This window comes from Poecile atricapillus, chromosome Z (assembly GCF_030490865.1).
Source record: "Poecile atricapillus isolate bPoeAtr1 chromosome Z, bPoeAtr1.hap1, whole genome shotgun sequence".
Taxonomy (NCBI): domain Eukaryota; kingdom Metazoa; phylum Chordata; class Aves; order Passeriformes; family Paridae; genus Poecile; species Poecile atricapillus.
In genome coordinates, this window is record NC_081289.1 from 20,179,854 (window position 1) to 20,206,675 (window position 26,822).

Below are 26,822 nucleotides of genomic sequence, written 5' to 3' on the forward strand. Positions count from 1 at the left end.
TTCAAATTATACTTGAATTTCTTACTTAATGCTTGTGCAAGTATTTATTTAATTTCTAGGTAATACAGGAAAATTATACTCCTAAATGTGCTGGAACACGTATTAGTAAGCTAGGGCAAACACATTTCTCATGCTGGTTTTTTTTTTTTTTTTTGTTTAACTCCCTCGTTGTTTTACTTATTATAAACATGTCAGAAATAGAAATCTGTGTCTGTTTTTTTCTGTCTAAACCCAATTCTAATTTGCAGGTCAGCTGTCTATTCAGCGTCTAGTTTTGGCAGATATTGTGGCACCAGAACCTCATTTTCTGTCCTGTGAAAAGCAGCAGGCTGATAGTAATATGAATTTTCCTTCATATTTACTATTCACAGTATATGTGACCCCAGCACTGATCCAGCACCTGTTTGTTTAACTGTTTTCAGAGCCCTTCAAATCCTCTGACCCCACACTACCCACTCCTTTTCTCCAAAATGGAACCGTACAAAGTGATATTTTTTTTAAGAGGGGAAAAAAATACTTGCTGAGTTTCTAATGATAATGTATGTAAATCTTGTGACAGCTTCTTTCCCATCACAGTTTTATAAAATAGGAAATTAGTTCTGCATTGTTCTTAACAAATGGAAAACAGTTTTAGCTTCCACATTTTGCATCTGTATTCACTAGCTGTGATAGGCTGAAGGAGCAGGCCTGCCTGTTAATAGATGGGCTAGAAGGAGTTGAATATTAAAGTTGCTAATTAAACGCTGAATTTGCCCATACACCTCACACATACGAGTTAAGAGAGTGACAGGTTTTATTTTCATTCTGCTCAAGGTTTGAGATTCAAACCCTCAAGTCCTTGAGGCAAAGGATTGAACTGCTTTGGTCTCAGTGCAGCTGAGATTCCCAGGGAGCCCTCTCTCATCTTACCATAGCTTTCCCTGTTTCCAAGGATCTGCTCATCCTCTTGATGCTGTTCATGTCTTGCTGCAGTTAGCTATGCTTTTTTGAAGGCCTGTCATCCAGTGAAGGCAGATCTAGTTTCAGGAGGAGGATCACTATAGTCCCAGATAATTGCAAAACTCAGGTGTCCCCCTCCATGTATCTACTCAGGGAAAGTGTCTGGAGCTAAGCAAGGTGCCCATTCCTACAGGGGTTGCAGCTGGCCTTGGATGTCTCTGTTATTCTGAGGAAGCCTTAAAATCAAAGAAGGAATTTCAGGGAAAGTTAGCTTTGCTCTTGCCTGTTCCTAGTGGAACTCGTAGGCTCCTGTAAATACCTGCTTGCTTAACAGCTAACTTGCTTGCACCAGTGCTTGTTGTGTTGGGTAAAGAAACTAAAAGCACAATTAAAAAAACCTCCAGCACAAGTGTCTCCTCACCTCTGTGAGTGGCAGATTTCTGTGTCTAAGGTCACTATTTAACTTTCTAGTGGGTTTTCAGGGGTCTGAGCATGACCGCCGCTGTTGCGGCAGCGCGTGCCCTCGGGTGGGCCGTGACGCAGTTGTTCACCTGTGACTGTCACCTGCAGCCCAGTCCATCGAGCAGCGGCTGATGAAGATTGACCACACGGCCATCCACCCTCACCTGCTTGATATGAAGATTGGCCAAGGGAAATACGAACAAGGATTTTTCCCAAAGCTGCAGTCGGATGTCTTGGCAACGGGACCCACCAATAACAAGTAAGCGTGGTTTTTATTTTCTGGATTTAAAAGCAGGTTTCTCATACAAACCACTCACATCATTGGAGAGAAGTCCTAATTTTAGATGGCATATAGCCAGTCTAATGAACCCAACAGCTGTTTCCATTGCTGGTTTGTATGGGCTGCGACTTTTGAAAATATCCCCATAGTTTGGGTTGTGTCAGGAAGCGTTAGCTCTGTTTTGGGGAAGATTCCTCACTGTTGTTTTCTGTTGAGTGGTAACTACTCTGTCTTCTTATGCATAGTTTTTGCTTTGTAATTGGTCTCATGAGTTTCAAATTAATTGTTTGGCTGTTTTGCACTGAATACAGTAATTTGGGATCTCAAGTCAAAATTCAGATTCTGAAAGAAATTTTGGTGTTGAAACCTTGACACCATCATGTGGAATGAAATTAGTGTCCACTCTGGTCCTTTCTTTTCTTTAGCAGTTATTACATGACCCAGAGATTTTTATAGCTCTCTTTCAGTTGCCACATTGGAATACCCTGGAAGAATAACTTGGTGAGGGTGGGAAGTATGTGGTTCTGTACCTGGGTTTCTTTTTTGAGTCTGATAAGGTTCTGTGGTGCACTTTGATAAAGAGGGTAGGGGTACCTATAGCTGTGGAATTGAGCATGCCATTACATGGTTCATTTACCTGATGTGAAATGGCAGCCCGGAGCACTGATACACTTTATATCTGTGCAGTTATAATACAAAGTAAGTGCTGTGAATTCCTTTATTTTTAATCTTTTTTTCTTTAAAACCCATGAATGAGGGGTTTCTCCCTCTTCAAAAGTGAAATATTTGTGCATCGTTGATTACGAGCTCATTAAATTATCAGCTGAAGCCCTCAGTTTCTGGAAGTCAAAATGTGGGAGCACAGGTAAATCCAAAAGCTTCAAAGACTGCAATTGTCCAAATATTAAAACTACCTCTTGTTTTAAACGTGTGCATGCACACATGCTGCTCTGAGCTTCTGTGTGAGGTGCCCACTCTGTTCCATTTATACACCTTTTGTGCATACCAATGCTAGCTAAGCATTTTAATAGAATAAATAATAAAATAGCTTTTTAATAACCTCCTAGAATTGCAAGTTATTAATAAGAATTGCAATAGGTAAGATATCCTTAAGTACTGAATGTTTAAAAAAATGGAGTTCTTTAACAGAAATCTAAAAAACCCCAGGATCAACCAAAAAGGAGGAACACATACTTCAAAGTTCTTTTGCTTCTAGTCTTCCTGCAAATGGAGACAGAATTGTATGGGTAATGGTCCTTTGAAGAATGGAGGATTTCTTCATCTTGTGAGATGCTGAATTTAGCAGTCTGCCTCTTAACCCTTATGAGTGGGTTTCAGTTTTACAGTGTCAGCAACAGTGTGAGTGTGCCCAACCTGCTTAAAGTTGCTTAAAACTTCTCTCTCTATTGCAAATCTTAGTGAATCTGTGAATAAGCATCACTTAAAAACAGTTTCACTTATGTCTTTTGAGGTTTGCTTCTGTTAGATTGGTACCTGTTATAGAATGACTTTAATTCTTTGAGTGATAATTTTGATTTAGATTGCAGCATGTTTCAGAATTTGTAAGTACCAAAACCCTATTACTTACTACAAAGCAATGTCCAAGTGACAAATGTTTGGAATTCCTCCAGTTGTATGTTGCCAAAAAAGGCTTGTAATTGGAAAATCTGAAAACCTTCTGTTTATATCTTTCTTCTTCCTGGTTTTCATGTGAGCAGCTGAGAAGACTCTTTTTCTCACTGATTTTACACCCATGTATAGAACAGCTTTTCCATTCTTTCTGCAAATACTGCATGATTTTTCTGACCACAAAATCAACTGAAGTATAGCCTTCCATTAATTTGAATTTCCCAGTGTATGAATCTTAGAGATGCATTTTACTCACAGGACTGGAGTGTTGCTTGTGGGTATGGGGTAGGAGAATATTCCAGCTACATTTCCAGACTCTTCAGGTGTAGCTATTGTGTGTTTATATTATAAAATTAATGCAAAGGATATTGCTGTGTAGATGAGAATTATTTTTGCAGGCTTCGGTTTTACATAGCAAATTTTGTCCTGAATTTTGTATGGAAGTGTATTTTTGGGAAATGGGGAATAATTACCGTGTTGCAGTCAACTGTTGCTGGACAGTAGCAAATAAACCAATTCAAAGCTGTTTTAATGAAAACATGTCCTCAGTGGCCAGCAATCAGGGATTTATTGCTTCCCTTTCTGGGCTGATAAACGAACAAATATATAACCAGAGCTGATAATGTTATCTAGCTGTTCCCTTCCTGTAAGCAGGAGGGGCACTGGAGATACCTCTGTCAGTTACTGGGCTGTTGCATGTGTAATATGCTATATCTAAATCACAAATATAATGGCAGACAGCAAACACTTCTCATTTCAGTTCTAGATCCTTTATGTGATTTAAACTAAACCCAAACTGAAACACCCCACCTAGATCTGTCCTCCTTCCCATCAGACAGCAGTGTCCCCACTTGAGGGACTTGCTGTGCTCCTTGCCTTTGATACATCCCCCACATCATGGGAAAACCTTCTGCATCTACAGAGAGCAGCTGCAAGCTCCCTCTGGGAGCAAAAGCATCCCCTCTGCTCTGCTCTGACCCTGTAAAGCGAAGGCTTCTGCAGAAGTCCTTCTGGAAAACATCCCAGGAGAAAACAGGCTATTTCTCTATTATTCTGGACAAGAGCTGTGGTTTCCAGAGCCCTCATTTTCTTTCTCAAACCCCAGCACCACACTGCAGTTTCAGTGTGTTCCCTTCTTCCTTGTGTGCATTTTCTGCCAGGCTTTAAAATTGTAGCTGGGACTCCACTGGCTGGTGCATTTGCAGGAGTGGAATTTGAATGACAAAAAGCCAAGCTACATAAACACTTCATGGTTTTTGATTAGCTAATTGTGAAATTAGGGGGAATATGCTTACAGTGCAAAATTAAAACAATGAAACAAGCTGTGTTTTCAATCTAATTGATTACCTTGTAACTTAATTTGTACTAAGAAGCTTGATAAATGAGATTAAATATTGCAGAGGAAAACAGTGATTCCCAAGCATGGGAGTATATTTGCATTCTGGCAATTTGTATTGAATGCCTTCAAAGAACAACTGAATGGATTTTTTTTTCTTGTTTCTTTTGGTTTTCAAATGAAGGGTTTGCTTTGTTACACGTTTTAAAAATGGCTGTAATTACGTTTTTTTTGCCTTCCTCTCTGTTTAGGCCTGCTTTCCAGCCCGCTACTTCTTTATTTGGAACCCTGCTTTCCTCCCTGCTTACTTTCCTGAGCAGCCTGTTTCCTCTTTCCTGCCCTGGCCACTTCTCACCTGAGCCCCCTTGCTTGCATCCCAGCTTCCTGTGAGCCTTGTGCTTTTGTCTGTCCTGCCTTTCCTGCAGCAGTCCCCAAAGGAGGGCACAGTCCCAGTCTTCAAGCACACATCCCACTGTACTTGGCCTCTAACCTCAGACTTTTGTGGAGTGATGTGTTGCTCTTATCCATGAAGCAGATTTCAGAAGTTAATTGTTTGCTTTCTCCAGGCATTTATTTGTTCCTGAGCTGCATTTGCCGATCTGACCACTATGTCAGTATTTATTTACGAAACCCATGCACTAGGAATGTATGGAATTGATTCATTTTTGTGCTCCATTTTGTGACATGACTTGTGTGGGCATTGTCCGGTGGCTTTCATCTTCAGCTTCCTCCTTCAAGCTGGGAACTGTGAATGGTTTATCTGCCTGAGGCTGTGGTTCTCATTTTTTAACAGGACTCTTGTTTGCTTGTTGCTAGCATTTAACATCAGATAATGATTTTCAAGGAAATATGATGTATATATAATGCAAAGGGGTTGATGTATCTCTGTGTGATGGCAGAATTTATTCTGGTTTTAACTAAATTATTCTTTGTATGCCAAATGGTCTTTCTCTTTTAATGACTGCTTCATATTATATGGCCTTTACTACCCCACTGTCTGTCTGGTACTGCTTTAAGGCTGTGTTAAATGAAGTTATCTTCTCTTTTAATCAAGCCAAACAATTGCAAGTAATACAGAGTGGCATCTCTGCAGTGCATCTAGGTGAGCATGGAATGAGTCAGCAGTGAGCCATCCACACACAGCACTGGTGTTATTTACATTTTGTGAGTAGTAAAAGCTCACCTTTTACATAAGGAAATCTGAAACAAGCAGTTGCTATACTTAGGGTAACCTAATGTAGCAAACCACTGATGGGTGCAATGAAAATATGAGCCACTTGTACTCAAATACATTCATTTTCAAGAATGTAGTGTGACTGACAATCTGTAGTTAAAGGTTGTAAAGGAAATACATGTTGTGGTGACTTGGAACCTGATGGGTGAGTCTCCTGAGCTACTGATCCTCTGCTCAACTGATGCAAGGCAGGAGAGGTGCAATTAACTTCTTTGAGTTAATATATCATTTTAACATAGCTATGCAGAATTAAATCTGACAGGGAAAAATGGGTATTGGATCCTTGCATCTGCTATTCCATTTGCTGTCTCCTGAGCAGTACTGTTGTCTCAAGGGACTTGCAAATTAAATACCTCATAGGACAGTGGTTCCTCAGGGCTTAAGAGGTGATGCTGGCAATTCACTCCACCTCTTCCTTGCAGAGGATGACAGCTGTGTGTGCCACCCTTTAAAATCACTTATTTTCTGTCAGTGCAGGGCCACTCTCTTTAAGGCTTTTTACAAATTTTTGTCCACCCATTGAGCAGTTTCAAAGCTTTCCTATTCCACCCTATGGCAGAGATGGAAAAGGTGCCTAAGCCTCCATCTAAGCCTTCATTCTCCTTACCATGGAGCAGTGTTTGTGGAGCAGATTTACGCTGTGGATCCCCTCACCTGTCAGCCCATCCATGATCAGGTGGAGCTCAGTTTCAACATTCCTTTTCTTGTTTGGTCTCATGTGTTTGACTTGGAATCTCTGTGTAGTCCCACACAAACTACATCTGAGCCCAAGGAATTTGATGTGCAGCCTATGTGTGTTTAACATGTGCATGCTCCAGGGGGGTTTGATGGAGGCTGTAGGGCAGCTATGTGCTAATTTGCGAGTGCAAAAACTCAGATAACTCCTTTGATGGACATATATAGGTAGAATGGGTATTGTCGTGGTTTGTAGACCTAAATAGCAGCCTGCCTCACCAGATGGTGCATATGAGGAGATTTAGATTCTGTCCTGTGCATTTGTCTCCTTCCTTCTCTCCATTATCACTGTAAATGGATTGTAAATTACAGTAGTGATTTTCATGGTGACGGCAATAGTGGTTAAATCCATCTGAGAAAGAAGTTCTCTAGCAGCATGTTCATGTTTTGCCTGCTCCACCCATGTCTGATTTGGGAAGACACAGTTTCTTCATTTCTCCAGGGAGCTTTAAAAAGGGGGGCCAGGGAGAAGGTAGGGGAAGAAAGAGATATGTACACATGGTCACAGTACAGCATGGTCAGTCCCTGGTGTGAGGTGCTGTTTTCCTAGATTGTTTCTGACAGTGCAGCTTTGCTGCTGATTGCCTCACCTCTTTTATTATAGAAATGTAAAAGATGATATTTTAACATGGGATGTTTCAAATGTCACCATTACATTCCCTCCAACCTCTGCAAATCTATTCCTGTGCTTGTTGGGTCGATTTTGATACTAAACGATACTGACTTGACTGCCTTCCTGTTGCAAAGGTCTTAGTTGGAGGTGCCTTACTTCATTTCCATATGCTGAACTAAGCACAGTCTTCCCTGGTCCCTCCTCTGAAGTATCTGCTTTTCTGCAGTCCCTGGGGGTGAGGAGCATTCATCTGTGGACATGGGAGTTAGATGCAGACAGACTCACTGAAAGGAGCCTTTCCTCACTTCTCCACGGGGGCAGCTTGTCCCTGGGCTCCCTGCAGCGCCGCACCGAGCTGCGTCTGCTCCATCCCCAGAGACCTGCTGCTTGGAGCAATGCCTGCACTGCAGGGAGGAAACAAAACCTGCCAGTAATCCATGCTCATGGCCCTGCCAGCAAAAAACTAAAGGGGGAAGGCTTTTTGGGGGGCACAGAGTCCCTGGGCAGCATCCAGGCTGAGCATATCAGGGCTTCATCTCCTCAGGACAAGGAGAGGAGGGATACAGGCAGCAGTGGTTATCTGAAAAGCCCAAGTCTAAGGGCTGACAGCAAGCTGGAGGAAGAGCAGCTTTCCTTGCTGATTTGGCAGCACCTTGGCTGAGGTATGAATAGAGCAGCAGCTGATGACAGGGCCAGCAGAGGTACCCACATGGGATTTCAGCAGCCATGAGGAGAGGATGCGAGCACTGGGGCTTTTATCCCCTTAAAATCACTTCAAGTGATCGCAGAGAGAGGAAGAGCAGTTTAAAATGCAGTCACTGCTGAGGAGAAGGAATGGTTATTGTAATACTGAAGCAATGTTTTGGGAAAATTCTATGTGGCCCAGTAAAGAAAAGGCTTTAAAAGATTTAGCTGCTTAATCCTGTTTATCTGCTGTTAGATCTTCACCAACCTCCCAGAGAGATTCAGGGCAGCATCTGAACACAGAGACCTCACCCAGTGACTCAACAGCTCCTCTTCCTTAACTTAGAGTTTGGAAAAGAGGGAGCTCACTGTGTGTAATTGCTCCAGCTAATAAGCAGCTGTCTTTTTTTCATAGACGTCCAACAATCTTCACTTTTGTATGATTAAAACATTCAAATAGTTCAGATTAATAATGTGGAAAATGGTCTGTGCTGTCTCCCAGATGAGGTATAGCTCTGGAATGAACTGAAAATGCTTTAATGGTGGTGTATTATTTTGTAATTATTCTGTGGCTTTCATTCTGCTTTCACCTTTGGTGAGATGTTTTCCCTCAAAGGACACTTAAAGTAATTCTTTCATCTTCCAGCAAATGCAGAAATGCAGGGTGGAGATGGATCCAAGCTCTGTCTAGAATTCAGAAAATAAGCATATAAATTGGAACAGAAAAATTATGATATGGGGTAATATTTGATCTATAACTTAAATTTCCAGTGTGTTATTGACATTCTGTTGTGTGAAACATAAACATGGTCCTGGCTTGCAATTAATAGGTCTCCAGAGCCAAGTGGCTAAAGTCACATTAATACCTTCTATCCTTGGTTCCACAGAGTGTTTTTCTGTGGGATTTCTGTTGGTTGCAATTATTGAAATGTAGGGGTTTATTTTCCCACCTCTCTTAATCATCTAATGAGGTTTTGGCTGTTGCTTCTAAAAAAAAAAAAAAATAAATTAAAATGGTGACTTATTAAACTCAGGGGCTGTACATTTTTGAGACTTCTGTGGAGGTGCAAAGACACTTATGTCAGTGATGTGTTCCTCTGAGAAGGTATCACATTTGCTGTGCAGACACCTATTGGGCTGTTTCGTTGTGTTAGCAGAGACTTGAGGCCACAAAAAAGTAAAATTGCTTTAAAAATAAATGTGTTGTCATATGGGATACTGAGGTGATGAACCATAATGACATGCAGATCCAGATTTATTCCTTTGTACTTGTTTTCTTATGTTATTTGTGAGGTACGATGGGACTTCAGTTTGACTTTTGAAACAATTCCTGTGGCCTTTTTTCCTTTTGTATCTGTGTGAGCCAACATTCAATCTTTGGTTGACTCTCTGAAGGAACTGATGAAGATAGTTATGTACATGTTTGCAAAGTCCTTCTCACTGGAAGCAGAAGGTTTTTCTTGGCCACCAGGGGCCACATCCCTGCACTACTCTTGGGTCAGATTCCCCTCCCTACACATCCCCAGTGTTTTGCCCAAGATGTCAGAACCCAAGTCCAGCTCTGTGCAACAGTTTCCTCCCCAGGCATTCATCTGCCTGTGTCACCAGCTGAAACTCCTTGCCCAAACAGTTACATCCCAAGTTTTATTTGTCTGTGCTTCTGTTTGGGGTGCACACAGAAACACATGGGTTTGGGATCTGGAGACTGCTGTCCTCACCAATACCACCTGTGTGGAGAGACAAAAGATTCAACTGGACATACATGAGCAGATGGAAAAGATCCCAGGCTTTCTGTTGTACTTAGAAACCAAATTAAAAAAAAAAAAAAAAAAAAAGGTGAAAATAGCAGCATAACTAATCCCAGGAACATCAGTATTGTTTATAACCTTTAGATAGGTTTATAACCTTTAGATGCACCCAGTAACAGCTGTTAAAATGGCAATGAGAAGTTTGTCCAAATAATTCTTGGAAGTACCACAGAATGTGGAGAAAGAAGAAGTAGCACTTCTCACAAGAGATCAAAATTGTAGAAGTTGCTACTCAAAGTAAATCATTGTATTTTGGTTTTGCTAAAGACACCGTTCTTGTCAAACGCAGCAGTGGTGTTGGGTGACCAAGTACAGTGACTTACCTGGTGATGGCATAATGCTGTGGCGTGACCTGCATTTCAGGTACCAGGAGCTCTCACTGGAGACCCTGGCAGGCAGCTGGGCACATTTCCATTAGGATTTTTGTCCCTTGGGTTAGTGCTGGTCTGTCACCTCACAGGTGGTTTCCCATGGGAAAGTCAGGCACCAGCTCTCACCCGTGTTTACTGCAAGGTCCTTGGGCTTTCCCCTCTTTTGCTGCAGACCCATTGGATGTCCTTCAGCTCCTCACCCAGGCTTTCCCTCCTGATTTTCTCCTGCTCACACGTGTCCCCTCTCTCTCTGATTTCCCAGCCGCTGGGCCAGCCGCAGCACCACCACGCAGCGGAGGAAGGACCGCCTGCGGCAGCACTCGGAGCACATCGGGCTGGACAACGACATGAGGGAGGTGGGTGGCCTCATCTGAGGGCAGCACAAGCTGTGATCCAGGAGGTGGAGATTTGGACAGAAATGTGCCTATTAGGTGGGGCAGTTTTGTGGCTGCCATATGGTTTGGTTGGGTCTCTGTAGGCATTTGGATGCTGCGCTGCTTGTCGCAGATGCTGTACAACTGTGAAGCACACAACATAAATAAAGTGCTTTTATTATTTTGGAACAAGACAGCCCCATTGTCATCAGGAAAATGGCTTATTTGCTGATTTAGACCCTGGCCATTTTACTGCATGCAGACAGCAGAGCCCTGGCAGTGCAGCTGTCAAACTCTGGCCAGGGTGGAAGTCTCTGGAAAAGTCAAGTCCTTGAATAAATGTCAGCACTGTAGAAGTGAATGAGGCAGGATTCCTTTTTTCTTAAAGGAATTTTTTTTGTTTCTCTTACATAGATTTCTGACATGAGCATGCCTATTTGAAAGGTTAAGACTTTGGGGCCTTTTTGTGCCTAAAGCTTGGAAACTCCCATGCATCTTGTAAATGTCAGTCACATACATGTGTTTCTTTCCCATCTTTTCAGTTCCTCATCCTTCATTAAATGTTTTCTGCCACATTTTTCCATTGATGTCTGTATGCTTCTGATGTACGTCACTAGCAAAAATATAGCATTCATGCTGTTTTGTGGTAAAACTCAGTGAATAATGTCGGTCAGTATTGGAGTTTGCCCTCCAAAAGAACCTGAGTGGATGAGAGGACTCTTCAGCCATAGCTTTGAATGTTTCATGGAAACACAGCAAAACAGCACTTGTACCTGTTTGTTGCTATTTTTGCTAACATGGCTTTGCAAACATAATTTAAACAGTGCCTTGTGCGTGTATATCGCAGCAGAGCCTGTTCAGTATTTTGTCATGTATTTACTTTCTTCTTTTTTTGGCTGTGGATCATATGCATGCTTCTTTTGCTTTGTCTCTTTCTTTCTGGCTGTTCTGCCATTGGGGCATCTGCCTCCTCTTAGCCATCGGAGGAGCTTTTGCTTCATCAGAACTCAATGGCCTTCTGGGAGTGGGATCAGGGACCACCCCCTCCTGCACGGCCTCCTAAAAAGTCCTTCTCTGAATGCTGCCTGGTATGTTTTAGTTTTTCTTGTTGAAAGCTGCTTTTGAGATGTTGTTAGCATGAGGAACCTCTGTCTTTGCTGCATCTCAAACCTGCCCCTTTCTTGTAGAGTATGAGCACGTCCCTGTAGCGCTTGGAGGTGTGGTTATAGTCAGAAGAGTAGCTGGAAAGGAGCTTCCACACCAGCTCCCTGGAAAACACAGTGGCTCCAAAGCTAAAAGACAACAATTTTGTTTTGCTTTGGGGTTTTTTTTCCACATGTTGCTCACCTGGCAATTCAGTTTAGGACGTCAGATCCCAAAAGCATTGCTTTCTGGCTGCTGATGGTTGTGTCCCAGTGTGCAAGAGGGTGGTGGTGCATGAGTGCTGATGAACAGGCAAAGGGCAATCAACTGAGTCTCTCAGCCCACCCTTATTCTTCTCTGGAACCTTAGAGATTTGTTTTGTTTTTTTAAATTTTAATATAATAAGATATATAATGAATAAAGTGAGGCTATCTGTGTTTTGTACTCTTCAGACTATAACCACACTTTTTATCCCTTCACATTTAAAAAGAAATATTAGTTTTTCTAGTTATATATTCCCTGTATTACTTTTTCACTGGTTTTGTTGTTAATTTTTGCACTGAGGTGGAAGTCACTTGTTAGGTTGCTTGCTGAACAACACACTTTCATCCTCTGTAACTTTTTTCTTTTATTCCTACCTGTAGTTTTTGAACTATTTTAAAATCCTTACAATATTGGTGAAACTGTAGTTACCTAACTGAGAACTTCAGTGGAACACAGCTTTTTCATGGCAGAACCCTTCATTGTTATCTGATCTGTTGGGGTGATGCTAAGTGGTTCTGGTCCATATTTCTGTGTTGACAAAATCTGATTGCATCAGAAAAACTGAATTCCCATTAAAAAAAAAAAAAAAAAAGGTGCTATTTCAATTAACTTAATTAACTTCATTGTTTTCTTTTCCTGATCTACTGGAAGGTGTCCATGCCCACTGCAGAAAGTTTGGAACTATGTGATCTTTAAGGTCCCTTCCAACCCCAAGCATTCTGTTATTCTATGGGATAAATTTTCTACCCAGACAGAAAGCTCCAAGGATTCAGCAGCCATAATGACCTTTCAGTTCCGCAGAAACCCCAGCCAGCAGCAGCAGGGATTCCCTGGAGGGACATGATGTGCTCCTTCCAGGAAAGACTGGTCATTGTCAAATACCATCCCCCAGAGTGGCATCATTAACTGGACAAAAACCCACTATGGAAACAGAGCATCCCCACATCAGGCTATGAGCACTGGTTTTTGACTTTTATTTGGGAACATTCTATTATCTTCTCATTCTTTTAAAGAAAAAAATCACTAATAATGTTTGAACAATATTTTGATAGTTGTGGCCAACTTCTGAGCCTTGCTCAGCATGCAGCTCTCTCACTGATGATGATGTCAGAGGTCATTTGCTGGTTGGTTTGTGAGTTTTGGCTTAACAAAAAAAACAAACAAAAAAACCCCAAAGAAACAAACCAAAACAAAAAATACCCTACCCCTAAAGACAAGGCAGTGGAGCAGGAAAGTTTGAAAGTCTTAAATTATAGCTTGGATCTTTTTTTAAAGAGTATGCTGATTTTTGTCCATACTTAGCAATTACCATTGTAAGAACATGAATGATCCCAAGTGTCAGTTCTGTTTAAAATGAGCTTCACTTGTAATCAAGAACTTAATTGAGAATAAGATCAAGTCTCATTTTTCCTGCATAAAGTATCTAGATGAAAAGTAATGGATGAAATCTTTCTCATTCACTAAGTGTATTTCTGCTTCTTATAATTTATTTTCAAGGGTTTTTTTTCTATTCATGTATAGTTAATTCATATATAGTTAATATATAATTAGACAATTCTAATTTTTTTTGTTAAACTGAGAAATAACAGTGGAAATAAACTTTTCTTGGTATTTTGACTTTATTGCTGAGTGAGGGAGGTATCACTCTTTATGCACTTGTTGTGCCTAACTTCATGCTAGTGACTAACAGCACAGTTCACTGACTGATTCTGTACCACTCAGGAAAATATCTTGCCTTTTCTCTTGTCAAAAGGGATCATTCCACTTCTCCAGCCTGACACCTAAACATCAGACAAATCAAGATTGTGTTTCTAGATTAACACAAGCTTGTTTTACCACCTTGCTTGCCTAGGATGAGGAGAGTTACTCTGACCTGTAATATCTAAAAGCATTCTCTTTATTTTTAGAAATACATGCAGGAGGCAAGGAGTTTGGGTAAAAATTTAAGGCAGCCCAAACTGTCAGACCTCTCTCCAGCTGTGATTGCACAGACCAACTGGAAATTTGTGGAAGGGTTGCTGAAGGAATGTCGCATGAAGGTAGGTCATTCCCTGTGTGCTCTCTGGATTGCAGAGAACTGAAATAGCACCTGCAGATGTTCTTCTGGTTCACAGCTGGAATGGCATTGTTCTGTTGGAATACCTGGTTATTGCAGGGTGGGTATCCCTGTAGTGTTTTTCAGCAGCTAGAAGAGAAGGGAATGTGTTTTCGCTCTTCTGTTTATGATCAGTTGAAGTTGATGGAAGAAGTAGAAGGGACAGGAAGGAGAACCAGCATGACCAGACATCTTCTGGAGGATTTCCTTTAATTGTTCATATTGACATGTAGCCTAAACAGAATGGCCTGGAGACCCATGGTCAAAAGGGAAGATTCAGCAGGAGTGGCTTGTGCATGTTGTTTATGCAGAGCAGATGTTTAACAATTCCTAGTAAGAAAAAAGCTTTTATAGCCACCGATATACAGCTTCTTTGTGTCTGTTGCAGTTAGTAGTATACTGCCTTACCTGAGTGTTAAACTTTATTGGCTGTAACAAGAGTTAAAACAGAAGCTAAGTAAGACTGATGATATATTCTGTACTCTGCTTGGTAATAAATCACCAGCATAGAAATAGGACAACAGATAAAGGGTATAGAAATAGGACAGCTGGAACAGCCTCCCCAGGGAAGTGGTCACAGCACCAAGTCTGCCAGAGTTCCAGAAGTGTTTGAACAATGCTCTCAGACACATGGTGTGTCCTGTGCAGTCACAGGAGCTGGACTTGATCTTTCTGGGTCCCTTCCAACTCAGTGTATTCTATGATTCAAAGTAATCAAGCAAATTTTTTCTATATATATTTTTTTTGTTGTTATTTACAATCTCTGCAAATAGATTTGATGTTTCTCTTTCTTAGCAGTGGCCTCTAGATTAAGCATGTGTAAGCAAACCCATCTGTAAATTCTGTCCCTTGTTGGATAATATTCTTAGAAACTGTTGGGATTTTTTCTTTTAATAGACTAAACGCATGTTGGTAGAGAAAATGGGCCATGAAGCAGTTGAGCTGGGACATGGAGAAGCCAACATAACAGGTCTGGAGGAAAATACACTGATTGCCAGTCTCTGTGATCTTCTAGAAAGAATCTGGAGCCATGGTCTGCAGGTCAAGCAGGTTGGTAAATACTATATGTCATCTCTGCTTTTTAAGCTGCTACTCATTGGTACAACTCCAAGATAAAGCAGGAAGTATCTTTGAGATCAGTGTCTCTGGTTCATATTTTGCAAAGGTTTGAGGAGTTTTGGGTGTTTGGGTTTTCTTTGGGGTGGCAGGGGGATTGTTTTGGGGTTTTCCCCACTGGAAATTGTGGTGATGTTGTCAAGTACATGTTTGGTTTATTCCCTTTCAACCTTCACAAGGGAAACCCAGAGGGAGGACAAAGAAGCAAAGTGGGTGGTGTGACTGCTGGATCAATGGGATGGTTCTCTCCCTGAGAGGCTCAAGAGAGAAGGATTGGTTTTCATTACTGAACATTTTACCCATTCAAATGCCATTCCATTATTCTGCCAAGTTTATTGGCCATTATTGGTTATATTTTTTTGCCTGGTTTATTTAAAGCAACCTACCTCCTGTTCCATTTTCAGGGGAAATCTGCACTGTGGTCCCATTTACTTCAGTACCAGGAGAGAGAAGAGAAGCAAGAGCACAGTGCAGAGTCTCCAGGTGAGTACTTGGCAGGTGACTTCATGAGAAGTCCATCACAGCAAATGAACTCAGCCATGGGAGGAACAGTGCAACCACATGAAACCACATGCAGGATTTTCAGTGTGTTTGCTTGCTAATGACACACTTAGATTTTGAGACTTCTCATAATCATTGTGGGGATGTCTTGATGTCTGGACAAAATGGATTGAAATCATTGGAGGCAAAGGAACGTAGTTTCCATCCTTGTCTGGAAAATCACTTGATGTATGTGCACTACCTTAATTCCCTTTTAGTGATCATTGAGTGAGGCATGAGAAGCAGTGTCTCCACAAGAGATAATTTCTGAAGAAGCTGAAAGTGTGGAGCTGGGAATAAGACAGCTGACATTTTTCTTTCAGTGAGCACGATCTGTCTCTCAAATCCCAGTATAAGTAACTCCATGTTCAGTAAATCTTTATACTGGTGGGTGGTGCAGTTCAGAAATTGTGTGATTAATCTCTGTCCAGCAGTCCATGTGCTCAATTTATGCTTTGGCTTGGCCCCTTAAAATCACTAAATTACTTGTGTGCTTTAAGAGAGGTTTCCTTGAGGTCCAGTGGCTGGGGCATTGTAGTAAGTCTCTGAACTTCAGTGGATCATCTTGCAAGGATTCTTCAGTTCAGATCCTGCAGATGGGAACTTGTGTGATCTGTCCTCAAAGAGGCATTTATGGACAAACTAGTCTCTCCCATGAAAGGACTTTTTAATAAGCTTCAATGAGTAATGCACTAAACAATCTGGCTGGCAGGCACAAATTCCTGAGAGCAAAATGTGTCACCACAAAGTGGTTTGATCAGAGCCCAGAAATGCATGGCATTCTTTGCATTGAATATGTTACTGTAGCTTAATTTTATCTGAGTTGTTCTTGGTTGTGAGCTATCCATAGAAACTTCTTACTATATAGAACTCACTGCTATACAGATTTAAGTTAAGGTATTTCACATACAAAATAAAAAAAGGAAGCTAGATCTCCCAAGTTCAGTGCTGGGTTAAGGAAGGAATAGGTAATATATTCAGAATTTTCATTTTGTCTATTTCTACATTTCCAGGACAGAGTTAATGACAATGCACAGAAACAGTGCAGTTACCAGCTGCTTAAGATTGTTTTCAGCTGTATGTAGAGACAAATGCATTGCAGACTATTACTGTAGTGTTGTATTAACTATGTGTATTTTCTCCACTCTAGTTGGTGGTGGAACAGAAAGACGAAAGTCTGATACAGGAATTACTCTGCCTACATTGAGGGTTTCCCTGATACAAGATATGAGGTATGCAATTTGGTTCCTAAAGCATTAATTGTGGGTTTAATTGTGTGGCATAAGGTAAACACTTAGACCTCACTGCATTGGGTCTACAAAGGATAAAGAGAATTAAACTCTCAGCTCACATTCAAATCTACAATGTTGCCTTTCTGTTTTGAAAAACATTTTTGTGCATTCACTTGATCTATTTTAGTGAACAGTGAAAACCACACGTGTTGCTGTAATTTCTGTTTTCCCAGGGGAGTTCTTCCAGTAATAAAGCCAGCTTCTACATATAACAGCAGATATGTTAAATTCCTAGGTATTTTCGGTTTGTTTCTTTTCATTCATTCATTTTTCAATTACTGACCCAGAAAGTACAGTTGTTAGGCAAAGCAAATGGACATAAACACCTGCTCACAATGCCTGAGCAATATTCTTTCTTTTCAACTAGCAGAATTCATGGCAGATAGTAATAAATGTACAAGTTTAGAAATTGAATCAGACCTTTGTCTGATTCAATCAGAATTTGGGTGATTTAAAGTTGGGATGTGAAGTTAGGGCAGGTTCTCTGCAGTAGACCACAGCCTGACTCTGGAGACCTTTTCAAACAGTGTTTGTTTGGAACCAGGAGGATTAGGGAGCCAGAAGAGGTGGAGGCTGGTGTGACAGCAGCAGGCAGAAGTTCTTCAGGGCATCTCCTTGATTAAGCCATTGCCAGGACAGGCCACTGTTTTGACACTTGTCTTGCCAGGGCTAAGGATTGCAGTGGGATAAATATGCCATGAAAAGAGAGGAGGAGTAATGCAATAATACACATCTGTAAAGAGCTGAGAGCAATTGCTTGCAATTTAATGTGTAAGACAACGTGAGTACTGTTTCTTACGTTCTTGTTACAGCTAAAAATATGGCAAAAGAACCTTAGGGTAAAAATAAGATTTATTGTAGTTAGTTCACAGAACACTGATTACAGTGATGTGATTTTTACTGTGTATGTTGATAGATTAGTCAGATTTTTCTGGGAACAAAAATCACTGTACTCCCCACCTGCAGTGTGCAACCTTTTAGTTTGATGCTTTGTAGTTTGAGTCTTTTGTTCTGATTTCAAAGAGCATGACATGCCACGTGCAGCTAAAACAACATGTAAAAGAGAGAATACATACAGTGTAATTAGGGATGTAGTGCCAAGAGGTCATTTTGAACACGTGTCTGCCATTTTAGCATCCCCCTCATGGGATGTGGCAGCTCTCTCCTTAATTCAGTTCTGGGAGACTGACAGGCATGAAGAGGGTCAGTCTGAGGGAAGGATGAAGGAGGATCTGGAGCGGAAACTCCTGTGCTGGGAGGTTTTGCTGACAGGAGGCTGTGTGTGCTCACTGCTGCGTGCATGGGTTCTGTCTTCCACGAGCTTCCACTGGAGTAATGAAAGCCCAGCACGGATCTGAGCTCTCGTTTGAATCACAAAAGTCTTTCTTACTGCTCTTCAGACAAAAAGCACAGAAGCAGAACATTACCTTTTGTAATATCATGGGTATTTGTGATTGTCCACAAACATGACTGGGCAGATGGTGAGTTGAATTTGTCATCTGTAATCTCAAGGCATACTTTCTCCTGCTTGGAAGGAATGCTGCCTAATATTTGTTTGCACACACAGACCCAGGCTGAAGTTGAAGGATGGGTAATTGTTAAATTGCAGGGCTTGTGATGCTGACTAAACTAATGGCTGGAGGATTAAGCATTGCCTTAAGCAGGGCTCGTTTCTGATGGCTCATGCAAAGTTATGTAAACAACTTAAAAGCAGGGCTGAGTCACAGTCATGCTCTGATTGTGCCGTGTGCTACAGGTACTGCGGTGTGTCCTCTGTCCCCTCTAAAAGCCAGGCCACAGATGTGGTCAGCAAGATGCTCAGGGTGTTTATTTTGGTTCTGTGCATGGAATCTCAGTGGCACAAGGCAGCCTGGGGGTACTCCCTCCAGCCTTTCCCCTGGCATGGATCTGCCTCATCTCTCCCACCCCTCTTCCAGCTGCAGCCTGCTTCCAGCATGGCCTCGCCCTTCAGACATTGCTGAACATCCAACCCAACCAGTCAACATCAAGGCCTTTGGTCCAGCTGAATTCCAGTTCCTGATCCTTCCCCTTTGGGCAAGCTCTTCCTTGCTCTCAGCACTTGCTCTCATGTCCATGTTATGCCTCCCTCCTGTAGGGAGCTTGCAGTAGAGGATGTGAGCTGGGCCCACAGCAGTGATGCTTAACCTGCTGTGCTCAAAAGGAAGGCTGAACAAAGACCTGCTGCCTACCTGGGGTGAGCCATAGGCTCCTTCCTGACTCTGCTGGCACAGGAGAGTGCACAGCATCCCCAGGGCATGGTGGTGCTGAGCAGCTGTAACCTCTGCTGTCAGCACAGCTGTTTGCAGAGGGTTTGTCTCACCATACCCCAGGCTTACATTTGGCAGGGCAAATAGATTTTTCTTTATTACTAATGGGATTAAAAGCAAGTCCAAACCAGGGGAGTTGCATTGAAATGGCTCTTCAGTGCTCTGACAAGAGGAATTTGCTGTGCAGTGGTGAGCATACGGTGCTTACACTTAGGTCACAGATAAAAATAGAGCTGTTCTGACTCTCACAACTGACAGTGAAATAAATTTGGGTTCCTGCATGCTCTGTTCTGTTACACTCTGCTTTTGCTGACACCAAGACTGATTACTGAATCTTTTTTAAATCTCTGGCAAGCTGCATGCTTGCAGATATTTATTTTTCCCAAATGCACAATTAATGCTAATCTAGTCTGAACCAGACACAGGTAATGAAGAGGCACAGAGCGTGCATGGAATAAGGTTGAGTCCATCTGTACTTGAATCTTCTCACAGTGAAATAACATATTCTGCTCAGGGTTTCATATTAGATGTAATTCAAGCTGAGCACTCAGGGGAAGGGGTGGGAGATGATAGTCTGTGCTTTGATCTTCCCATCTCAAAAGGCTTGAAATGTCTGAGGAGAGTGTCTCAACATGATGTAGTTGACTGTAGCGTGCATCCTGTTTCTCAAGGACTACGGGTCACATGTCCAGCTCTCTGGTGGAAGGTTTAATGCTGGCTCCCATGCTCTAAGCCAGAAAGGGCTTTCCCGTGCCAGGAGCAAGGCTGCAGCCTTGCAGGTCAGCCTGGCACAGAGCAGTGCTGCTGGGCTGTGCATCCTCTTCGTTTGTGCAGAGAAAAGTCCTATTTTTAGGCAGCTCCAAATTGTTTTTGCAAATTTGACCTAAAGGTCCTGGGCCTGCTCCGTTAGAGGCTCTATAAACAAGAGAGTAGTTCTCTCAAATAATGCAGGAACTAAATATAACACAAAGCACACACTTGGGTGTAACAGATGGGGGAAAGCACGAGACGGTGAGACTATAGCAGTCAACATGAAAAGCATCAGTCACAGCACGGCTTTGTTGGATTTCCTTTGGAGTAAATATTGCCACATTCCCCAACACTCAGCAATGCGTGGAGGGCTGTCAAGGAAGTTGCAGGAGTTGGACAGTAAATTGCAACTGGGATTAGTTCAGATTTCAGCTGATGGTACTTGGAGCCTGCTATGGAGATTTGGAGGGATGAATTTCCTGTGTACTTAACATGCAGACTGCAGGAAAATTAAGAAATTGCAGCCTTTTCTTTCCCCTGCTGAAAACTGTTACTCATTTTTCTTGTTTTTTATTTAACCAAGTGGGTTAAGAGTTCCAAGAGTTTTTGGAAGCAACTTTGTCCTGCCATGGCAGTTCTCTTCCTCTTCTAAAACTCCCTGTGCTCTAAAACTAGAATTTCTGGCATTCTCCAGACTGAAATGTGAGAAGTTTAAAAAGAAAAAAGAAAAGCAAAGCCGTACAAGAAAGCCCCTGTGGAACACTTCTGCTTTCCTACAGATGAAACATATGGAGGACTGTTCAAATTACCACTTACAGGAAGGCCTCTTATATCTCTAAAAATGTGATTCTGCTTGCAGCTTCCCGTTGCTGTTTTTGCCTCAGAAATCCTCCTTTTCTCAGATGTGCCATTGCTGCTGCCCTCAGGGGGTTTGTTAGAACCTTCAGGGCCATTGTGGTTTGGAGAAACTCTCAGAACATGTGTTTGTCCTCTGCCCTCCCAGACACACCCGTTCAGGTCAGCAGCTTGAGGTGGCAGCTGAGATATGACTGGGTCTCACGAGGTGCCTGCTTTTTTTAAGTGTTAGCAGTGTCCATGAGAACATCTGCCTGGGGCAATGCAGGGGTAAACAGGTTTACTCTTCCTCACCTTGGCCAGGCAACCACAGAGCAGCTCCTGTAGGCTGCCATGCCCAGGAAAAGCTGCCTCCAGGGCTGCCAGGGATCTCATTGCCACAGTGCAGGGTTCTGGGGGCCCTGCTGGGGATCTCTCCAGAAATTATGTCAGAAGACATTTTCCAGTTCACCTGCTGCATCATCAGATGGGATGTTGCCATTTGAAGCATGCAGAATTTTTATGATTCATCTATTTATTTTCTTCCCCAAACCTTTCAGGCACATTCAGAACATGAGTGAGATAAAGACTGATGTGGGGCGAGCCCGAGCTTGGATAAGACTTTCCCTGGAGAAGAAGCTTTTGTCTCAGCACCTGAAGCAGCTGCTTTCCAACCAGGCACTTGCAAAGTAAGCCAGCTCTTCTCTTCAAACCTTCACTTTCATGCTGTGAAAGTGGTGTCTCAAAGTGCTGCTGCTTGGGGTACAACCAGGCACCTGTTTTGGGTACTGTGGTTTCCACTAGAAGTGATTGAAGGGCAGGGAGAGGTGGTGCTGCCTGCCCAGCAGGGCAGAAGTCTGCTCATCTGCATGGAAAACACATCACAGATTTCAGGAAGGAGGCACTAGTCCTTGGTCAGATCCCTGCACTGATCCAAGCCACGCTGCAGCCCTACAGATCCCTGAATGGACAGAGTGGTGGGAGGGCCCCAGCTGCTGCTTGGTGCGTTCTGCTGAGTTTTCTGTCACAGTAGGGAGCAGAAGGTAGATGATGTTATTAGATGGGACCATTCCACAGTGGGAAGGTATGGCGAAGAAATGAGGTTGCTGTATGTTGGTTCAGATCTGCTGCTGTGAATAGTGTTAGTTTTCACCGGAGCTTTGCAGCAAACCCCAAACTGAGATGAATTCAGTAGCCTTGCTGTGGGAGCGTGGAGCCAAGAGTGCTCTGTAAAACACACGTACATTTACATACCCTCTGCGGGTTTCTAGCTGCTTCTGTGGTTGGGGAGTCATACCTCCCATTAAGAGCCACTCTCTTTTTGGTGTTTTGAGATTCAAACACCTTTTAAGACACATGGTGCTTTTTCAACAGCAACAGCAAAAATGCCATGTGCTTGTTTCTCCCAGGAAACTTTACAAGCGTTACGCTTTCCTGCGCTGTGAAGAAGAACGGGAACAGTTTCTGTATCACCTGCTCTCACTCAATGCTGTGGATTACTTCTGCTTCACAAGCGTCTTCACTACAATCAGTGAGTTGGAGAATCAATTCTTTTCCCCCTGACTAAAAATTAGTTGCTGTCATAGTTTGTAAGAGATGATGTTGCTGGTGACTGAGTAGCTGAGCCCTTATCTGGAAGCCTTGGTTGTTGCTGCGGGGGCTCCTGGGTGCTGGGTGTTGCTCTGGGAAACCAGCTGGAGAGCCAAGGTTGTGTGGGAGTGCTCTGGATAAGAGCATTGCATAAAGCAGAGTAATCAGCAGAGTGCTGCTCTCTGTATATTCCTTTCACCTTCCCTCCCAGACAAGTCCTCTACCTCCTAATGCTTCTTTCTGGCCTTCATTAAGCGTGCATCCTAGCAGTCTGCTCTCCTCAGACTGAGGAGATAGAAGATTGGAGGATGAAATGTGTACTCCTCTGTGTATATTAAATCTCTTTTTGTCTCTTAAATGCCAGAAAGATTCTCTTTCTTGTAAGGAGGAGAGCTGAGATTGGATTGACACCTGGAAATGAATCTTTGTCTCTCCAGTACTGGACAATGCAGAAAAATCAGGATCCCATTAGATGACCTAATTATTTGGATTCACCTGGGCAGCCATTATTTTTAATTTTCCTGCCTGTTCAGAGTGAAGCAATTTTTACGTGGCTGTCAAAACAGGCATTCATTTTACTTTTTCTCCTCTTAAAGCAATAAATCCCCTCAGAACTAGCACAGTGCAGAGATTTATTCATCCTCGATTACCTTGTTTCTGTGTGGCATCCAGCTTAACAGCTTTCTCCCGTAGGACAAGTGCTTGGGATTTGAGGGTATTTTTTTGAGTGCAGTATGATTGGCTGGCACACAAAAGTAAAAGAGGCTGGCTTAACTTCCCCAGTCAAAAAGGCAGCTTGTGAAACATAAGGGGAGAGCAAGTCTCACAGTGCTAGAGCTGCAGTGTCAGATTCAAATCCAAATTGGAGTGGGTGGCAGTCCTTGTCTTAAGCATGTATGGGTGATCGTAAAAGGAGAAGAGTAAGAGAATAAGAACAGGAATAAGAATAAAGAGGGGTTTGTCCACAGGGACAAACCAGACCTGAGTGGTGGTGTTAGCAGCCACGCCAGCATTTCCTGTTGCAGCCTTACAGTACTTGATGGGGGCCTGTACAAAACATGGGAACATTGTTGCAGTAGGACAAGGGGTGATGGTTTTAAACTAAAAGGGGGTCAATTTAGGTTAGATATAAGGAGGAACTGTTTTACATTTTGGGTAGTGAGACCCTGCCATAGGTTGCGCAAAGAAGCTGTGGATGCCCCATCCCTGGGAATGTTCAAGGTCAGGTTGGAGGGGGCTGTGAGCGGTCTGGTCGGGTTGAAGATGGCCCTGCTCACTGCAGGGGGTTGGACTAGATGGCTGCTAAGGGTCCCTTCCAAAGCAGGCTGTTCAATGACTGTGCCTCTCCGTTCCCCGTGACCTGCCCCATCCTCCCGCAGGGGCTCCGGAGCCTTCCCGGTGCGCTGTCCCGGCTGTGCCGCGGGGCTGCAGCTCCACCGTGCGGCACCGCTGCCCTTCACCCCGCCGCCAGCGGCAGGGACCTGCTCTGCTTCCCAGACAGGCTACCAGGGCTTGCCTTCAAGGGAAAGGCGTGGTTTGCCCAGAAATAGTGTTTGGTGTAAGGAGGGGAAAAAAATGAAGACTAACGTGCTTCCCCCTCTGCCTGTTCTCAGTGATCCCTTACAGGTCAGTGATAATTCCCATCAAAAAGCTAAGCAATGCAATAACCACATCAAACCCGTGGATATGTGTGTCAGGAGAACTGGGAGATAGTGGTGTCATGCAGATTCCTAAAAACCACCTAGAAATGACGTTTGAGGTGAGTATGTGCTCTTCACATTTTCCTTTCAATTTGAAACATGCTTCCAGATAAGTATTAATTTGTTGAGGGGTTTGTAACAGCATTTCAGATTCTGTCCTGATTTTTAACATCACTGTAGGTTCAAATATGTACAGGAAAATAGCCTGCCCCTCTTGTGTGAGATGGAGGTTTCCTGTGAACACACACCACTTTTAACCACAGGCCTTGCTGCTGTCCCTGTCCAGCCCAGAATTCCTCACCTTGCCTATCTATTTCCACATTCCCTTCCATACCTCCTTGCCTAATTTTCCCTTTCAGTGCTCATTTCCAACCCCTCATCTCCCTTCCAAGTTTCTTTCCCTTCTTTCATTCTGTCCTTCCACTAACCACCACCCAGGTCCCTTTTGACCTCTGGCCAGTCCCAGATTTCTTCTCAGCCCATTGTCCAGCATCGCTCTTCAACATCCCAGCCTCAGGTGCTGTCCGTGGCACACTGGGAGCTGCCATCCCCACTGGGCTGTCTCCCCTAGGCCTGCTGGGGTTTTCTCTTTGCTTTCCCCTCTGCTTTCCCACCCAGCAATTACAGGTTGGCTCAGTGCCATGCCAAAGCAGCTGGTAGCGGGAATTGCAGGGAAAGCCCCATCAAGCTCCTCTAGCTCTGGGCTGTACCATATCCATTAAGGAGTGATTTTGTAGGAAAATTTGCTACTGAAATTGAGGTTGCATCCACTGAGCATATGCAGACTGATGTTCAACAACAATAGCAAAAAAAAGCCTCTTGCCAAATATAGGTCGATTTTGACAAAGAGAGGATATTTTTGAGATAAATGCCCACATCTCATTCAGATATTACTGTTCTGTAGAAAATATCTCCAGGCTTCTAACAGGCAAAATGACATATTTAGGTGCTTCAAAGGACCGTATTGATGCTGTTTTGGATTATTCCTTTGGCTGAAACTTTCCTAAAATATCAACTTGGGTAGCCACCCACTTAAAGAAAATGTCAGCCCAAGCTGCTTGTTTGGCAGCATCAGAAGCAGTGAAAACCAGGTCTTTCAAGGGAAGTGTTTAGGTGACATTAACAGATGTTGTTGCCAGCCCAGCTACAATTACTTATTGCACTGGAATTCACAGTGCTTTGTTTTCCTTCTTCTGTGTCTTTGTGATGCTGAGTCTCATGTTAGTGATTTTTGTTGGGCCTGACAATAAGCAAATCAATCTTTTAAAATAATAAAGGATCTAGGGACTTCTGTGTAGTGTGGAGTGAGTCAGCTGAAGGTCAGTATGTGCCAAATGGATTTTTGAAAAGCTATTTGTATTGAAGATCTGTTTCTTCTGCAAAAGCACACCTTTTTATCACCTTACTCAGAAATGTGTAATTAATACTTCTCAGAAATATTCAGAGTGCTCCCAACAAAGAATGTAATCTCTCCACAAGCTTCTGACAGTTTTATTTCTTCTCTCCTGTCTTAAAATAATTATGCTGCTTTTGAATATGCGCTGCGTCTTTGGTCGAAAATGCTTGTTCTATAAATTAAAGAAAGCTAAGAAACTGAATAAAAACCTATATTTGAGACCATATGCATGCATGTGTGGGGGTGTGTGTTGTCTGTTCTTTTTTTAAATGAAGCAAAAACTGTTACTCATTTCAGTGCCAGAACTTGGGGAAGCTGACGACGGTTCAGATTGGTCATGACAACTCAGGGCTACTGGCCAAGTGGCTGGTTGATTGTGTCATGGTCAGGAATGAAATAACAGGACACACGTACAAGTAAGCAACAAGTTGTAATTTTCCTTGTCTGAAATTCTTGTTGAATTTGGAGAAAGCAAGAAGGCATTCACCTTCTCCTTAACTCTGATTTGGGCTAATTTGGGTCCCTGATAGGGTTGGGTTGGTCTCCCCCAGCCCTGGTTGTCTCATTTCAGAAGCCCTAGTTGAAGTCGGATAATCTGATAAATATTAAATGAGATTTGAGTGCAGGATTTTCTTTGCATTTTTCTGAGACAGGTCAGACAATATGGATACTTTTGAAGTGATTCATACATTTGTGTCTAATAATCCCTTGATTTAAAGTAGTGTGGTAAAATTGTGCACAAATTAACTCTCTTAAACCCCAAGAGCTGAAATATTACACTGAAATATTTCTTGGGGAAATATTAAGAAAAGAAAAGGTTTTGATGATTTCTTAATCTTACATTGAGCACATACCTCTGTGTCAAAATGATTCATCTTGGTTTTACAAAACGTGGCTAAGCAGACTCAATTTTTATAAAAATGTGAACTTGGAAAACTGCAATCCAGAGAGATGAGCTCCAGATCTCAGAGCTGGCCACAGTGTACAGGGGAAAGTAGGAGAACATGGGATAAAATGACATGTGCATGGATTTCTTTAGGGCTGTGTATGGGATCCAAAGGTCCAGCAGTAAAATGTGGAGTGAGGTCTGAGAATGAGGAGATATTGCAGCCTCAGCTGGGTGGAAATTCTGTGGGGATTTGGTAGTTAATCATTGCAATGCTGTTAAAGGCTGCATATTGGTTGTGGTTGCAAGTGCAAAATAACTCGTCAGAAAACAAGATGTGGAGCATAAAATATGTGCATGACCCAAGCTTTGCATATTTCCCTCCAAGAGCTGTGGTGCAGGGGCTGCTCCTGCAGAGCTCTGCTTTGTGAGAATTTCCTGGGAGCAAAGTATTCCCTGCCTG

General features: G+C 42.7%; 1 protein-coding gene across 7 annotated transcripts in view; it reads left to right on the forward strand.

The window, feature by feature from the left end:
• The window catches only part of LOC131573160 (DENN domain-containing protein 5B), a 103,105-nt gene that overhangs the window by 69,804 nt on the left and 6,479 nt on the right, over positions 1-26,822 (forward strand). For 2 of the 7 annotated variants that reach the window (XM_058826832.1, XM_058826833.1), the window contains 12 exons: positions 249-335; positions 1,510-1,660; positions 10,354-10,447; positions 11,443-11,553; positions 13,780-13,911; positions 14,865-15,017; positions 15,488-15,566; positions 16,774-16,855; positions 21,348-21,476; positions 22,197-22,318; positions 23,991-24,136; positions 25,771-25,889. In XM_058826832.1, the coding sequence (XP_058682815.1) occupies positions 249-335; positions 1,510-1,660; positions 10,354-10,447; positions 11,443-11,553; positions 13,780-13,911; positions 14,865-15,017; positions 15,488-15,566; positions 16,774-16,855; positions 21,348-21,476; positions 22,197-22,318; positions 23,991-24,136; positions 25,771-25,889 (1,405 nt within the window). The remainder of the gene's footprint in view (positions 1-248; positions 336-1,509; positions 1,661-10,353; positions 10,448-11,442; positions 11,554-13,779; positions 13,912-14,864; positions 15,018-15,487; positions 15,567-16,773; positions 16,856-21,347; positions 21,477-22,196; positions 22,319-23,990; positions 24,137-25,770; positions 25,890-26,822) is intronic. The other 5 variants (XM_058826834.1, XM_058826836.1, XM_058826837.1 and 2 more) reach the window with 3 other exon arrangements.